Raw genomic sequence first — 18,651 nt, forward strand, 5'->3', positions numbered from 1 at the left:
CTGCATTGTGGGCTCTCAGATGGAATAGACTTGATTAATATTGCAAGTCTTTTTATGTTTCAAAATGCACGGAGCGCGCTCCTCACACGGTATTGAATGACAACAATATTTCAACGACTTATTGACAAGTCTAAATTTCATACACCGTGCATTCATTGCATGTCACCGAAACTGAATAGGTTTAGAAGTCAAATTCTCCAGAAACCTGACCAGTGCAAAGGATAAACTTTCCAGAATTGTGAATTTGCCGAAGATTCCGATCTTCCTCTTGACTGAAATAATTACAGCTTTAGAAATGTCGGCTAAAGTGAGTATAACTGACTCGGTTGTTGCTAAATATTTTCGGGAGGAAATGTGATTGTTTTCATCGTGTCTTCGTGAATCAATCATCATTCATAACAAAAATTTGATGCATGTTGATGATGAACGGTCGTGGGTCGATTGTGTCTCCTCTACCCGTGCAGAATTCTCTCTCGACTGGGTGGGCCCCGGAAATATTTTATGCTCCTATTGACTGGGCATAGGACCTTGAACACTGCTGACCTGGAATTAATTTGGGTCATGTTTACATACCATTTTTCTTCTGCAATTTTTCACAGCACCCGACAGGAAGTTTGTAAATCGTGACTTGTGTTTGTAATAAGTTTAGTAAGTAAAGTTTTCCATTATAAATAAAATAAAAACATTTTGATGGCAATCACTTTGCATGTTAAGGATCGGAAACAAGTTTTGCATTTTGGAAAATACTCTTTTTTAGTTTATGAGCGTGTATATAATCTGAATTATTTATAAAATATAAGGAAGACTTTGTATATGATCAGTGATAATTATATTTTGTTGAGTGAATTAATTATTATTTTTGTTTAACTTGACAACTCACCTAATATTTGTATAAATAATTATTGTTCATTTTAAATTACATTTTATCGAATGACAGTTTCCCAAATATGTGTTACACAAATGGACAAATGTCTTCAGTTCGGTAATTCAAAATATTGAACTTATACAAAATGTGGTCGCTGATTGAAGTATAAACACAGGTTGTTCTTTCATCGATAGACTGTTGTCAGAAAAGCGGTCTCGTGTTTATGATACTAAATTAAATATTTATTTAAAAAATACCTCCCGATATCCCAAGTTTTTTTTCATGTAGGCCCCTACTGACTACACAGTTGAAAATAAAAATCTCCATTTACGTTGCTTTATTTGTCATTTTAAACCTAAATAAAACTACACATGATTTATGAGGGGGCCTATACTTTTGAATTTACATCTTTTCAATATCATGTCATTTAAAAAATGTAAAATATGTCGGTCTAAATTTTGGGTTCATTAATAAATTCTAAAGGAGGAATGGAATGGAATTGAATAAAGTCCCTGCATTTCTAATTATTTCAACTTTTTTTTAAGGACAACAAACTGGCAATATTCTCCAATCTCCATTCCTTATAAAAATACACATTTAAGAAAAAAACTTATTTAAAAGATTTTTTTTACAGCAATCTGATCAGAAGCTTTTAATTTCTTTGCTCTCAAACATTAAATTTCCTTGTTTCCAAACTGCTGTGTTACTGCACACTTGCTGCCAACTCTTAAAAAGAATGTAAGGACTCCATCTTCATCGTTTTCATGTTCAGAGTTTAGGCTTACTGATAACACGTTGCGATAATGTAGGAGGGTTACGTTATTGGCCTCTCGGTTAAGGGTTAGATTGCAAATATGGGGTTGCCATCTTGTTTACAAATGAGACATTTTTTTGAATAAGAAAACAATGCATTTATTTGGATGCTGGAGTTGCATGGTATGAGTCATACAATATATTTATTTTATTAGAATATAAATACACCATAATGTTAATTTTTGTTGTTGAAACCAGCTTATATTGTGGCCTTTGTATTATTTGGAGAGCCATTTGGAAATGTAATTTCATGCAAGGGTAGAGTCACAGTTTGTCATCAAATGATTCAAACATGTTGACAATTACAGAGTCTTGGCACGCAATAGTAGCAGATGATATGATGATCTTACATGGTGTACACGTTGTTGTAAGGGCACATAAACAGTTTATTTATCCTCGATGCAAAAATTAACATTTAAAATTGATAGTATTGTTGGCGGGGCAACCATGGCAAAATCAGACTAGAGCAAGATCCTATGAACTTGGTATAACATGTGGTACATAAACCATACTGTGGACTTCCATAGAAAAACAGCTGTACTAAAACAAATCCTTTTTAGAAAAGCAACAAGAATAAGTTGTTATTTATGAAGAAAGTGTAAAAGAGGTCGAGATAGTACATTCACCCATAAAATGCTTTTGAAACTTTGAATAGGAAAAGCTCCTTTTTTGATATATATTTTGTGTATGCAAGTTCGCCCAAAACAAGGCTAAAAGCCACTCTAGGTAAAGGGCTACAAGGAAGAAAACATAGAAATGTAGTAACTCAGTGGAGCTGAAGGTAGGAATTGATATTCCTCTTAAAAGAAGGCAGATCATATAGGATGAAGGGAAACATGCACCAGGCAAGGAGTTCCAAAGAGTTGCAGTACAACGGAAAAAGCTAATGTGAGAGTAGCTCTTTGTTCTACATCTCGGCACAGCCACAGTAAAAATCCCTCTTACAGTTACCAGAAATTGTATTTTTTGTAATAGGCCTAATGTACTATATTAAAAAAAAATCTTGAGATGCTGTTTTCCCATGGAAGAGCCCTTTCATACAGAAAGGCTTACGTGTGTTTTCATATCAGCTCTGATGGCTGACCATCCCTTCCTTATGAGATAGCAGAGACAGTCTTCCTGCATTCCAAACATAACAAGATGCTACCCACTGAGCGAAAACAACCCTCAGTAAAAACATCAACAGACAGACAGGCTGGGATGACATCATCGGTGATGGCAGTTCGTTCAACTCCCTGTGTAATATGTTGTTTTTTTTAGAAGGGGATAGTTTCAGACTTGTCAAGGCACTGGGGTAGATTTCACAAAGAGTTAAGACTACATGTAGTCCTATCTTGAGTGCTTGCCTAACTTAGGACCAGCCTTAAAGATTTTAATATCTCCTACTAGGACTAGTCCTCAGTTAGGACTACATCTCTGTGAAATCGCTTTAAACTATCGAAACCTGTTGTAAGCTTCTAACCATTTAGTTTTTATTGTCCTTGACAGTATTGTCCAAGTCCCACACTTCGTGTATCACAACTTATATATATCGGAGTCATCGGAGTCGGGAGAAAACCCACTCTTATTTCCGCGCGTTTCGCCGTGTCATGACATGTGTTAAAAATAAATAAATAATTCTCGCTAACAAGAATTTATGTTGTTTTACCGTTTTCTCAAAAAGTAAAGCATTTCATGGACTAATATTTCAAGAGAAGTCTTTCACCATTACCTTCTGTAAACCCTGTAAATTTTTTGTAAATCTGTGGCTTTAATGAGTGATTACCAAATAAACACCCTCACCTTTAAAACCATGTATTGTGTGTGTTTTCCCTGGAGTTTTCCCAGGTTTGGCAATCAAGTGTCAAAAGGTCATTCAGAATTCTCTCCGGAATTTCGAGAAATGTGATATATTATTATGACCATCTGTGAATACTTTATTTTGTCTGTGTAGTTAGTTGTGTTGTAGGGTGAGATACCCAGTTTCTCACTGTGAACACCTAGATGATTTATAATTTGTGTAACTTTGCCCCCTGTTTTGAATAATATTTTCATTACTTTGTACATGATTCAGGCTTTTCAAATTGTCAAATTTGCAGTGTGAAAATAGTTTAGTTTGAACTTTCAGTTTGAACTTTTTTTTTTCGTGGAGAGGGGGGGGGGGTTATAAAACTCATTCATATTAATTAATAACACACACACTATTTTTTTTTTTAATAGAAAGAGAGTAAGTCCGACCAGCAGCTTCATCTTGCCGCCCTTCAAGGAAATCTCTCCCTCCTCAGGAGGACACTTGATGGAGGCAAGGTCCACGTGGATTGCAAAGATAAGGTAAGACTAGACACTGTTGGTAATTGTCAACGACTAGTCTTCTCACTTGGTACATATCAACATTATGTATGCATAAAATAACAAACCTGTGAAAATTTGAGCTCAACTGGTCGTCGAAGTTGCGAGATAATAATGAAAGAAAGACACCCTTGTCACACGAAGTTGTGTGCTTTCAGATGATTGATTTCGAGACCTCAAATTCTAAATCTGAGAGGTCTCGAAATCACTCTAGAGGGAGCCGTTTCTCACAATGTTTTATACCATCAACCTCTCCCTATTTCTCATTACCAAGTAAGGTTTTATGCTAATAATTATTTTGAGTAGTTACCAATAGTGTCCACTGCCTTTAAACGTTGTTAAATTAATTTGTATTATATGACACTAGAGTGTCATGTGTCAACCAACATTATATTGTAGAAGTCCTTGAGCTACACACATAAGTTATTTCATGGTGTACATTGGGATGATGGGATGCCTATAATGAGCTTTAAGCATTGAAGGCACTGGACACCTTTGGTAATTGTCAAAGACCAGTCTTCTCACTTGATGCATCCAAACATATATGCATAAAATAACAAATCTGTGAAAATTTGTACTCAGTTGGTCATCGAAGCTGCAAGAGAATAATGAAAGAAAAAACACCCTTGTTGCACAAATTTGTGAGTTTCAGATGCATTATAAATAAAAGGCTTCAGACCTCAAGTCTTTTATTATTAGAGTGAGAAATTACTTCTTACTCAAAAACTACATTACTTCAGAGGGAGCTGTTACTCACAATGTTTTATACTATCAACAGCTCTCCATTGCTCGTTACGAAAGTAAGTTTGTATGTTTTAACCATTATTTTGAGTAATTACCATTCGTGTCCAGTGCCTTTAATCAAACAGTGTGCAATCAATCAATTATACCACCAGTTCACTGACTTCAAGTGCAATAATTATCCACTGTTATAATGAGCCAAGTAAGGATTATTGATTAAAGTCATATTCTGGCAAAATGTACTGGCAGATGTTAAAGGAACACGTTGCCTTGGATCGGACGAGTTGGTCAAAACAAAAGCGTTTGTAACCGTTTTTTATAAAATGCATATGGTTGGAAAGATGTTTTAAAAGTAGAATACAATGATCCACACAAGTTTGCCTCGAAATTGCGTGGTTTTCCTTCTACTGTGCGAACTAACATGGTCGGCCATTTATGGGAGTCAAAATTTTGACCCCCATAAATGGCCGACGTGTTAGTCGACAAGGTAAAAGGAAAACCACGCAATTTCGAGGCATGTTTGTGTGGATCATTGTATTCTACTTTTACAACATCTTTCTACCCATATGCATTTTATAAAAAACGGTTACAAACGCTTTTCAAAGACCAACTCGACCGATCCAAGGCAACGTAGTCCTTTAAAGTCACTGGACACTATTGGTAATTGTCAAAGACCAGTCTTCTCAGAACATAATGAGTGACGGTTAAGGTGTTCTCATGAATGATTCATGAGGGACTCTGAATTATTCATTTCAGAAATGACCATCACTGTTAATTCTAGGGTTGTCTCATGAATTATTCATTTCAGAAATGACCATCACTGTTAATTCTAGGGTTGTCTCATGAATTATTCATTTCAGAAATGGCCATCACTGTTAATTCTAGGGTTGTCTCATGAATTATTCATTTGAGAAATGCCCATCACTGTTAATTCTATGGTTGTCTCATGAATTATTCAAATCAGGAAGGGACAACACTGTTAATTCTATGGTTGTCTCATATGAATGATTCATTTCAGAAATGGCCATCACTGTTAATTCTGTTGTTGTCTCATGAATTATTCATTTCAGAACTGGCCATCACTGTTATTTCTATGGTTGTCTCATGAATTATTCATTTCAGAAATGACCATCACTGTTAATTCTAGGGTTGTCTCATGAATTATTCATTTCAGAAATGGCCATCACTGTAAATTCTGACTATGGTTGTCTCATGAATTGTTCATTTCAGGAAGGGACAACACCATTAATTCTTGCCGCAGCGAACAATCATCTCCATTGTGTGAGGGAACTTCTCGAACAAGGGGCACAAGTTGACGAAAGAAGAAATGTGAGTAACTTAATTTCATCACCATAACTCTAAACAAAATAACTAGGATACCGGTTACAAATGGTACACATATGACTTGTAGTATTTTTACTGGTAACCTTATTCTGCTAAGCATAATTTTGTTGTGCTTAGCCATTTTTTGTTAGGGAGCAGCTCAACAGGCCCTAGGCTACCTAAGGATTCTGTGAGTAAAGTAAAGCACACAGTTAACTTGGCTCCTTAAAATGAAGGTCATAAACAAAATAATTGGGATACATTGACTGACAATGAGGTAAATAGTGCACGTCTATTCCCCTGAGGGACTTTGAGTGGCCAGAAGAGGGACCTATTTCCCCAAGTTCTGTCGTAGAAATTAAGGGACCGTCCTCAAAGTCTATGCATGTGCAGATGATGCCAAATGTCAACATTACCGTCTCAGAACCATCCGCCGTCAAAAACGAAAGCTCCCTATAATCTCAGCCCTATAAAACCTTTATCCTGGTACATTAGGTCATTATTTGTATGGATTCGCCAGCCTAGCTGCCGTGACTGTTAAATAAACACAAGGAAACAAGATGTATGCATGTTTTGTAGTAAAAACCGGAGGAAATACAGAAGCATTCGTTGCCAAGTCTAAGTTGTCCCAGGTCATCAGTCCGATTAAGGAAACACACCATGATGTACTTGAATATGTTTACATAATGTCCCATGGACAGGATACATGTTTTTATTAGGCCTAAAGAATGACATTGCTTTCCAGTACAGCTTCCTGTCTGAACACTGTTGATTTTTCCACCATTTGTAAAGGGAGAATGACAGTTTCGCTATTCCTATTGGTGGAGAGCGCGTCACGTGGGGGTGTTTAAATGGCTGATAATGACCAGCTAGAGCTGTTTATAACCGGTTGTTTTCGGATACGTTTAGATGCATACTACGACGCGCACAAATGCATATTCGAAAACTGTCTCAGTCATAAAAAACGCAACACACGTACAGAGCTCAAGGATGTCGGAAAAAGGATAAGTTTTACAGAGTTTCATACTTTATTACGCATTTTAACCGAAAAGGCGTTCATGAATGGGAATAAAAGGGTATTGACTTGTTCGACTGGGCCTTTATCGCATGGCCTCGACCCTGCCGGTTTTAAATGGCAGGAACTTGACGCTACCCCTTTATTCCCTTAATTATAAACATCATGCTCCTTGTGTGTAACAAAACAAAAATACTGGCAATATGGGTAATTCTCAATATAGTGCGCCCTCTTATAACCCTGGAAAAAAACTTTTTCTCAAAAAGCAGTCGTTGTACCAAAAAGTTGTCCACTTTTACTCATGAAACATTTACACTGTGAAGATGGCCTCTCCTCGACAAAGTGTAGAAGGCGAACTGTATTGAGAGCTGCACATTATCAGGTTCTAGCTGGTTCTAGCTGGTTCAAGCTTTCCTCTTTTGTCTTCTTGTGAGTGTTACAAAGTTTGTGAATATGGGCTCTCCTGGACAAACTGTAAAAGATGCACTGTACTTTGAGTTGCAAATGATCAGGTTCTAGCTGGTTCAAGCTGGTTCAAGCTGGTTCAAGCTGGTTCAAGCTGGTTCAAGCTGGTTCAAGCTGGTTCAAGCTGGTTCAAGCCGGTTCAAGCCGGTTCAAGCCGGTTCAAGCCGGTTCAAGCCAGTTCAAGCTGGTTCAAGCTGTTTCACGCTTTCCTCTTAATGTGAGTGTTATAATGTTTGTTTGTACACATACTACAGATCATTCCAGACTTCAATGATCTAATGTTGTTTGCTTTGTTTATGTCTTATGCTCCTTCAGACAGGGACGTGTGCTCTCTTCTTCGCAGCTCAAGGTGGTTTCTTAGAAATAGTCAAGGAGCTACTTGAAAAGGAAGCCACAGTCGATCTACCAAGCCAGGTACCAGATTATTTTTTCTTTCTCTGCTGTTACACAACAAACTACTCAAATCTATCCACCAATGGAACTAACTTTTGTCAAACTACTTTGTTCGTGTTCCATATTGTGTTTGGTAAAGTTATTAAAGGAAAGGTATGCATTTAGTTAGCACTGATTTTTTTCACAGGTCTCGCCGGAAGTTACTGAGTATACAGTGCTTACATACATCAGTGTAATGGTTAAAACCAAAAATAATATTCTTTATCCCAATGCAAACTTAACATCTATTATAATTTTATGGTTTTTTTTCAGGATGGCGGCACTCCACTGTTTGTCGCTTGCCAGTGTAATCACCTGGATGTAGTCAAGGAACTAGTCGGGAGAGGGGCAAATATACACAGAACTATGAACGTAAGTAAAGCCATGTCCGAATTTCCGGCTACATCTAGGGCTACAGCTAGATTTCTGCGTCAGCATGCATTGAGGTATAGGATGTCCTTAGCAACACCCTTAGCAACAGCCGTAGCCGCAGATGTAGACACCAATTCAGATACGGCCTAAGACAAATTCCTTGCTTAGCTGCAACAGGTTACCAGCCAAAGTGCCATATGGTGTTTCACTGTTTTAACAGGTTCCCCACTCAAAAACAAAAATTGCTGAGCATTTTTTTGTTTCTGCTTAATAGCCTTACAGAAGTGGGCCTTGGCGTTGACCAAAATTTGACATCTGCTTTAAAATGCAGGGTTGTAGGTTCAAATCCCATCAAGAGCTACTGAAGCCCAAAAAGGAGCTAAGCCCCTTCAGCAAAAAAGTAGCTAAGCTCAACCACATTATGTTTATAGAGTAAGGTTACCAGCCGAAATATTACGTCACATGTCCACTTCGTGACCGGTATCCTGCTTATTTTTGCTTAGAAGAAAAAGTTTAAGCACTGTTGTTATCTGAAGCAGCTCTATTTAATAGGACTCGGACTGTAGCCTACGCTAATTTTTCCCCGCTCAGACCTCGGAAAGCACTTAAAATGCAGTGTTTAACGTACATATCGGTGGAAGGGTAAAACCAAAATGAGACTTTATTCCTTGTGGGTTTTCTTGTACAGGATGGTGCGACGTCTTTATTCATCGCGTCTCAAAATGGTCACTACAACATCCTCAAGTTTATCCTAGAAAGAGACGGTGATGTCAACCGACCAAGATTGGTAAGATTTTCTTTTTTTTTCTTTAAGATTATTCTTGTAGTGAAACAAAGTGATTCTCAAAAAAAAATTACTTGCACTGTAATCTGTAGGCTTGATTAATACCGTTAATGAACACATTGCCTTGAAACTTTGCGAACTAAGACGGTCGGCAATTTATGGGCGTCAAAAATTTGACTCCCCTAAATGGCTGACCGTGTTCGTCGACAAGGTAAAAGGAAAACCGTGCAATTTCAAGGCGTGTTTGTGTGGATCATTGTATTCTACTTTAACAACATCTTTCCACCCATATGCATTTTATAACAAACGGTTTACACATGCTTTTTAAAGACCAACTCGACCGATCTACGGCAACGTGTTCCTTTAATCGTCTTGTTTAACTCGGTTTTGGGGGGTATTTTCTTTTTCTTAGGATAAGGCCACTCCTCTGTGGATTGCTTCTCAGATGGGACACTCAGATATCATTAAGGAGTTACTCGCTCATGGTGCTAACATTGATGCTCCAAGGGAGGTAAGAAATGTTGACTGGTTGAGAGATGAGTTGGTGGTGGGTTGGTTATAGACCTTTCTTTTGCAACATCACAGCCCAAGTTTTTGCCAACTGAGGTTGGAAAACTATGGAAAGCCATAAATGCAAATCAAAAAACAAATAGCCATAGCTAATAGAAATAATACACAAGTATTCAAAAATATGTTGAATTTGTTGGCAACAAATCAACAATTGATAAGAAATATTTCAGCTCATGAATCTTTAAAAAAAAAAGTTGAATTTGGTCACAATTTTTTTTTTAAACACAATTGATTTGTTTTGCTTACATTCGGCCGGACATGGCAACCGGCGCATTTTGTTTATCAAGAATGGAAAGGTCTATATCTCATGTACATGGTAAGTCTGCTGTCACCCATCTTCCATCTTTCACAACTACATCCTAACTGCAGCGCTTCATCCAGAACCCAACAAATACATCGTAAACTGTCTGTGAAGCCAACATGTTTAGATGGGGCTTGGTCCAAAGTCCAGCTTGTGAGTGTGGTGCAGCGGAGCAAACAGCAGATCATATCATTATAACCTGCCCCCCCTGTTTAAACCACCAAATGGTATCCCTGGGCTAATAGATATGTATGAGGCGACAAGAGAGTGTCTGCTTTAACATACATGTACGCGAGAAGAAGACGACAAAAAAACTCATGAATTCTAATTACCATTCATGCATATTCATGTTTGATTGACAGGACGGTGCCACGCCCCTCTTCAAAGCAGCTCATAAGGGTCATGTGGACTGTGTTTCTGACTTGGTTAGTCACGGTGCGTCATTAGGACTTCTAGAGGTAAGCAATATAAGTACTCCGTTAGATTTTGGAGAAACAAAATTAGAGATTTGTCCGGAGGAATTTTAAAAAAGCAAATGGATTTTTACTATTTTTGTTCAGGTGTGCCAGTCAGAAGCGTTATACTGTTAACTGCCGTGTAGCCAGGGATCACAACCAAGTTATTTTAAAACTTACCCAGTCAGTTTCCCTTGAGGCTTATCACTTGATGTTATTTTCAATTGATTTTGTAAAATTTGTCCTCTTTTTAAAAAGTTTTTCTTTCTTTCTTGCTTTTCATTTTCTGAGTCAGATGATGTCTTTATGTCAGGCATGATATACTTCCTACTTAAGTCTTTATTAAAATTTGTTTGCCCTTGGGGGAAAAAAAACCCCAAAATAAATAATCTGGGGTCGATTTCCCAAAGAGTTTTATCTCTAGTTAGGACGAGTTACTCGTCCTAACTTAGGACTAGCCATACGTTTTTAATATCACCTAGGACCGCTGTGTATACGTATGTATATAGTCCCAAGTTAAGACTAGTCTTAGCTGTTTTTGAAATCGACCCCTGAAGAGTTTATTTAAGCCAACACCATATATGCTCATTTGGACCAGCCCTTGTTCTCTATCAAATATTCCCACTTACATCATGCCTGTAAATTAAATTATAAGATCAAGAAAAGTAACTTTTTTTGTCTTTCTTTTCTTTGGGGTTTTTAAAAAACACATTTTTTGTTTCGTTCTACAGAATGGTGAGAGTGCGTTACACGCAGCAGCATTATTTGGTCATCTTAAAGTAGTCAAGCAGTTGATACAAGCAGGAGCAGACGTCAATCTTAAAAACAAGGTAAAAATAATAATAATATTGATAAACCAGCGCATATCACTGTGAGGTCCAGATGTGCTGTCAGTATTTTCCTACAAGGTAGGCCTACATGTAAAGCTACGTGTTGAAGTATGAGAACGATTATTTATTATAGCACGAGCCGTCGATTTCACAAAGAGTTAGGACTCGTCTTATCTCAAGTTAGGACGATGTAACTCGTCCTAACTTAGGATTAATCTTAAGGTCTGCATGCTACAGTGCAGGGTTGGGACCCGTCCTAGGTCCTAAGATTAGTCTTTAAGTTAGGAAGAGTTTTGTGAAATCGACAGCAGGGCTCGATTTCACAAAGAGTTAGGACTAGTCTTAGGAGATATTAAAAAACGTTTGGCTAGTCCTAAGTTAGGACGAGTTACTTGTCCTAACTAGAGATAAGACTAGTCTTAACTCTTTGTGAAATCCAGCCCTGATAATGGTTTACAAGGTGCTGTGGCGCAATATTCCTGAGGAATTAGTTGACTGTTTCACACTGGAATTGCTTGGTACCCTTTTAAGCTCCTGTGAAATAGTTGCTGCCTTGGGAATAGCTGCCCCTGCCTGGGCGTAGAGTTTGAGCCAGATGTTGGTTCGAGTCTCGGTCATCGGTCTAACGGCTTTTCTTCTCCTAGGGGTATAAATGAGTACCTGCGAGGTTAGAGGTTCATAGGGCTAGATAGCTCAGTTGGTAGAGCGCCGGCACGTTAATCTGGAGGTCGTTGGTTCGAATTCCACTCTAGTCAATTCTTTGTTCAACCCCAAAAAACATTTCAAAATTTACCCAGTCAGTTTCCCTTGTGGTTTATATTGATAAGGTATTGTGTATGAAAAAGCCATCGAAGTGCCATGGCAGCTCAGGGCTGTATACTCCCCAGGGAGCTGAGAAAGATTAAAGGAATGCTATTGGCCCAATAAACAGGGCACTAATGTAAAGCGCATTGATACAATAATTGTCAAATGCGCTATCTAAGAAATTGCTCTTAATTTATAATTGTTCCATGTAGGAGGGCGCCACAGCGTCGGAACTTGCCAGGGACGCAGGGTATGACATCATCTCCGACTTCCTCTACAAGTCCAACTACTCGCCTCATACCATGGTCTAAGAGAATCTCTTCTCTCTCAAGCTCCATTGCATAAAGAACAACACTTAGCAGAGAACAACACTTAGCAGTAATCAACACGGGAACTAAACAAGTTTATAACTACACAGCATTGGGCTAGTGACATATTTCTGCTAAGAAGATGTTCCTTTTCTGACTTAGCCGCTTGTCTCAGAGAATCAAGAGTCCGACATCTCCTCATTTCAAGCTCCATTTCGTAAAGCTCGTCCGCAGAGAACAACAACACCTCGTAACAAATATTTCTGCTTAGCAGTAATCGGCTCAGGAACTGGTCAAATTTATAACTACACAGCATTGGGCTAGTGATTATACTTCTGCTAAGAAGATTTTCCTTTTCTTACTTAGCACGCCTGTGTGCACTCTGAAGCTTTCTGAAATTGAGTGCAATACCCTCCATTAAATGTCATAGCTCTCCAGTATTGGAAACTTATTGAAAATTATTTGTATTCCGAGTGTAAATTTAGCCTTTATTGTACAAGAGTATATCATTGTTTTTTGTTGTTGTTGTGTCAACTAAAGGCCGGTTTATAGTCAGTTGCGCGATGGTCGTGCGATGGAAATCTTGCACGCGATCCTAAGACTGGGGCCTGAAAACTGTGTCTTTTTATGATTGCGTGTCAAGATTTCCATCGCGCGACTGACTATAAACCGGCCTTAATGTAGCACTTTCGTTCATGTAAAGATGGAGATTTATTTATTTGTTTGCTTTTCTCAGTTAGATTTGAATTTTTTTGTTTTTTGTTTAAATTAGTTTAGACAACCACCAACAGTATGTGAGAAATGTTTTTATTTTTATATGTTCATGTCTTCCATGAGTGCTTGCTGATGCTCAAGCCATACTTTTACAGTTCTTTCATTATTTTTCCTCAAAATTGTCCTCATTTTTAATTTGTTTTTCTCAACAGTACATTTATTCACAAAATAGAGGTTTTTATGTAGGATTGTTTGTTTTTTGCTGTGGATAGTTTTTTTTATTGTTTTATCACATTTATTTAAATGCCTAACCCGGTTATGGTCACTTTTGTTGAGTTAACCATACTTTTCTCAGGGGTCTGGTTTGGTCAACTGTTTCTTTCCCTGCTTTTCATCTCTGTGGACCCTAGTTCAGTACAGTCTGACAGTTTGGCTGGTACTTCTGCTAAGCAAGAGTTTTCAATGCTTAGTGGTTTTGTGTAACACACAGCTTTTTGAAACTGGGATGAGCAGCCGATTTCACGAATCGCTAGGATTAATCCTATCTCGAGTTAAGACGAGTAACCCGTCCTAACTTAGGATCAATTTTAAGGTCTGCATGCTGCAGTGCAAGGCTGGGATTCGTCCCAAGTCCTAAGATTAATCCTAAGTTAGGAAAGAGTTTGGTGAAATCAACGGCTGGGTCCTTTTTAAAAACAGGTATGTGATCTATTATTTTCTCATTTTGAGAATGCCATTTTGTATTTTTTAGGAAGTGTGGAAAGTGTTGTTGCCAAGTTTATTTATAACCAACTAGGATTTTGTGACAATCTTAGCAGTTACTTTTGTTTTCTTTGTGTTTAGATAATTTCCTTTAAGGAGTTAAACAAAAAAGAAATCTGTACAGTATTAAATATAGAATAAAAATGTATAATTGTAAGAAAAAAACATTATTATTATTGTAAAAAAACAACAAACAAACAAACGTGTAGGACACACCTACGCGGAGGCTGAGCTGTTTGTTTGTGGCCAACTACTGTTAGCGTTGTAGCAACAATTGTTTCTAAGAGCTAGCTCGGGAAAATGTAAAACATAACGTTATACATAATGTATTGACCTCACTGATAATGTCAGGATACCTTTTAGCATTATATTGGACAATAACCCTTTATGCACTGGACACCTTTGGTAATAATTGTCAAACACCGGTATTCTCACTTGGTGTATCCCAACATAATAACGCATAAAATAACAGATCTGTGAAAATTTGGACTCAATTGGTCCTAGAAGTTTGTAAGAGAATAATGAAAGAAAAAAACACACTTTTTGCACAAGTTTGTGTGCTTTAAGACGCCTAACAAATATTAAAAGACATCAGGCCTGAAGTCTTTTAATATTTGGCTTAGAAATTTCCTCTTTCTCAAAAATTATGTTACTTCAGAGGGAGCCGTTTCTCACAATGTATTATACTATCAACAGCTCTCAATTGCTTGTTATGAAGTAAGTTCTATGCTAACAACTATTTTAAGTTATTACCAATAGTGTCCAGTGTCTTTAAGAGACTGTTCAGTTCTGTGTAGTCATCACTATACACCCAGATGTAGCTTATATTATTGACTTATGATGGTAATATAAAAACAGAAAGTTTGTTCGAAAACACTCTTTTTGTTTCATTTTTAGAAATGTAGAAGTATTAGGCTGTGTAGGCATGGGAAACGATGGGAAAACTGTCTTGTGAAAGTCCACACAGTGTTTAAAGTCCACAAAGTGTTTTAAGTCCTAACCTAATGTGGACCTCTTTCACTCTCCGGTCCACACTTCGTATGTAGCGCTTATAAAACACTCATCCTCACTCAGTACGCCACTGTTTTTTAATGGAATGTCCAATGAGTTTAGCCTTTATTTTTTACTCAGTTGGAAGTTTTGTTTTGCTATGACAAAACTCATATAAATTTTTAGAATAATTTCTGTGCATTTGGTGAATCAGTCAACTTCCTGAGCAAAACACTTTTACTTTGTGACTAGAATGATAGTGAAAGGTCATGGGTTTTAGTCTTATCAAAAATTGATGAATCAATTATACTCGTAGCGAATCAAAAATTACATAAGCTTTTCAGAGCATAGGCTGAAATGTGATAATAATCATAATTTTACGCCAGCCATTTTGAAATGGTGGTCAAAGTTATTGTTAAAAAAAAAAAAAATCAGTTAAAAATAGTTTGGTGCTTTTTATATGGAATGTTAATTTTGAACTATTCTAACAGTGACGTCAAGTGTATGATAAAAATGTTTGTTTCTACTTCTAAAGACTTTTATCTAATTGGACAGCAACTGTTTTTGTTGCCAAATGGTAAAAAAAACAAAAACAGTTTTAAAGGTGAAATAACATTTTTTATTACACCAGGTTGAAATCAAACAGTTAATGAGGCGTTTTTATTCATGATTTTTTAATAAATTCTAATTATGAAGACTCTTCTTTGGACAAGGCAAGAATTAAAATAATGTAAACCCCTGTTTGGCTGTTTGTTTTGAGTATGCCATGACAGTAAAAGCCTCCCACTATTTTTGCAGAAGTTTTTAAAATAAATTTGAATTCAGTGATAAATCTGAGCCCAATGACATAATCCTGTAAAGAGTGGTGTAGAAAATGTGCATAGAAAATGGGTCCAGACATTCAACATACATGTAATGCTGCTAAGTGCACATTTGTTGTGCATAATTTCTGGGCTATGCTTAGCGCGAAATTCTGCGCTTACAGTCGCCATTTTCCGTCATTACTACCATGTTTCTACTCTAGCCATGTAGACAAAGAATGCTTTTAATATGAAGTATGCAGTTGCAAAGAAAAAAATCTTTGCTAAACTGTCATATACAGGCATGCAACAGCTGATTTCCTCTTTTTCTTTTCAAACAGTGACATAGAAAACTGAGAAACACTGTACAAAAGTCAAGTGTGATCACCCATTTCCTCTTTTTTTTTGCAATTAGAAGGTTGCATGTTTGGAAATATGCTTGGATATGTTTCTACTAATGAAAGCACCACTGTCGTTCTTCATGCAGAGCCATCAAATTGGGCACAGATTTGTTTGTAACTAACCCACAATTTTTCAGATCAATAATTGATCTATTTTTAGTGCATTTTTCCAACCCTTAAAAAATGCAATTATGACATCTTGTCAATAAGTAACATGCTGCAGTTTATGTGTTGTATACCGAGTACTAACAAATATAAAGAAAATTGCTCAGAGAGCGTATACATTAGGGAGCCAGTTGTCATGACAACATTACTCTGCTTTAATACCCTGTTACAGAGTGTAGTAGAGCATCTGAAATAAAAAGCTAATTTCAACTGAAGTTATCTTTCTGCGATAGAGAATAAAAAATATAAAAAAATACAATAATAATCGAAATGTGAATAAGGGAATAAAAGGGTAGTGACGAGTTTTTAAACTGTGGTTTAAAACCGGCAGGGTCAGGGTGGTGTGATAAAGGCCCGAGTCGAAGGCGGCTGTGGTATTTATGAAAAACAATATGAAAGTACTTGTTGCAATCTTTATATCTTCAATGTTGTACTAACTGTGAACAATATCATGCGATTGCAATTTTCACCCAGAGTGTGTCCCATCACCAGTTTTCTCACCCACAAGAGTTATTTTTTAATAACGTTGTCGAGCAATGGTGTTAAGTGACTCAAAACTTAACATGGTTCTGGCAATCAATTAGTTCATTGACTGATGGCTATCAAGAGATAGTTGTTGTATCAAGAACCGGGGCCCAATTTCACGGAGCTGCTCAAGAAGAAGATATTGTTTAAATATTTTCTGCTGAGCAAAAATAAGCAGGAGACCAGTTACAAATTGTACATGGCCCAATTTCATAAAGCCTGTAAGCACAAAAACTTGCTTAGCACAGGAAAACCTTGCTTAGCAAAAACAGGTCACCAGCCACCATTCCATATTGTGTACACTGTTGAGACTGGTGCCCCACTCATTTTGTGCTTCGCAGAGAAATTTGTTAAGGAGTATTTTCTGCTTAACAGCTTTATTAAGTTGGGCCATGGTGGTTTGGCTGGTAACCATATTTTGATAAGCATAATGTGCCGAGCTACTATTTGTGCTAAAGCAGCCCAATTAAATTGGGCCATGCTGAGGTTTTGTTAGGCTGTAATTAAGGTGTTGAGTGTTTTAATTAAGACACCTAGGTGCGATAATTAAAACCTACAAATATCCTGATGGTTGTAGGCCTGTGAGTTAATGCGAACTGTTTCAACCTTTTTAAGGCAGTGGACATCGAACAGTGGTAGTGGCAGTGGTTGATTTCGAACTTGAGGTCTCAAAATCAACTATCTAAACGCACACAACTTCGTGTGACAAGGGTATTTTTTCTTTCATGATTATCTCGCAAGTATGATTATCTCGCAAGTTTGATGACCGATCGAGCTCAAATTTTCATAGGTTTGTTATTTTACGCACATGTTGAGATATACCTACTGTGAAGGCTAGTCTTTGACAATTACTACCCACTAGTGTCCACTGCCTTTAAAATGTAATACATGTTATACATGTAGATGTATAATTTGCATCGGGGGTTAAGAATACTAATTTTGGTTTTTACCCATTTACACCGATGTGTGGTAGCAGTGTGTACTCAGTACTTTCCCCGAGTCCTGTAAAAAAATTACAGGCATATTACTCTGGTAAAATTTGAACCCACGACCTTTGAAATAAGCCATTTGCAGGTTAGATTTGAATAATGTCTGGTACAATGACTCACTTAGTTACGATGCACCGCTTACATTTGAATTACTCAGACTATCGAGACAGTTGCTACGCCACATAATTAGGGGCAAGCTTTTGCTTAGGTACGTAAGAGACAGTGAACACCCAAACACAAAACTTTACATGAATTTTTGACATTGCATGTTTCGAGTTCTGTACTAACAATTTTCTTAAAGAATTTGTACCCAAATAATTCCTTGTTCGAATTAAAATGTTGTTAAACTTTCATATGAATTGAAAGCATCTTTCATATTGTTGTTAAAAATCCAAGTTAAAAATCTAGTTATCATTTTTTGTTGCCAAAGCATTATGAGTATGTTTATTTCTACCTCGTTCATTGCAAGCTCACAGTGATGTATATTAAAAAAACAAAAGGGTGTTGAAATTGTATGTGATATTAAAAACAAATTTGCCTGTAACCTGTTGCTCAGTACTGAATATTTCCACGAGGAGTACTTTAATTTTACTATTTTGTATTCAGAAATGGATATTCAATAAATAAAAGCTTGTTCAAAGACATTACGGTTTCCGTTCACGTGATTAGTTCAGTCAAGTACAGATAAACGAGAACTGATGTGTGTAATTCTTCACAGTTCACACCTTCCCAATTCAATTTGGAATGATTTAAGTGGATGAAAACCTACCCCTAAAGCCAATAAATACTACGAGTTACTTGTTTGGATCGAACCCGGACATCATCTTTCAACCATTTTGAGCTACCTTTTTTTTCACTCTCTCTCTCGCTGCCCCCTTTTGCCGTTTATTTCTGAAGCC

At 37.1% G+C, this 18,651-nt stretch overlaps 1 protein-coding gene across 1 annotated transcript; it reads left to right on the forward strand.

Annotated features, from left to right (window-relative positions):
- The first annotated feature begins 171 nt into the window (after nucleotides 1–171).
- LOC139952377 (uncharacterized) lies at nucleotides 172–18,383 on the forward strand. The gene is made up of 10 exons (XM_071951491.1): nucleotides 172–307; nucleotides 3,878–3,988; nucleotides 5,978–6,076; nucleotides 7,866–7,964; nucleotides 8,256–8,354; nucleotides 9,043–9,141; nucleotides 9,551–9,649; nucleotides 10,372–10,467; nucleotides 11,196–11,294; nucleotides 12,311–18,383. Exons 1-10 carry the CDS (start codon nucleotides 296–298, stop codon nucleotides 12,407–12,409), a joined length of 912 nt encoding a protein of 303 aa, XP_071807592.1. The 5' UTR covers nucleotides 172–295; the 3' UTR covers nucleotides 12,410–18,383.
- The last annotated feature ends 268 nt before the right edge of the window (nucleotides 18,384–18,651 follow it).

This window comes from Asterias amurensis, chromosome 20 (assembly GCF_032118995.1).
Source record: "Asterias amurensis chromosome 20, ASM3211899v1".
Lineage (NCBI taxonomy): Eukaryota > Metazoa > Echinodermata > Asteroidea > Forcipulatida > Asteriidae > Asterias > Asterias amurensis.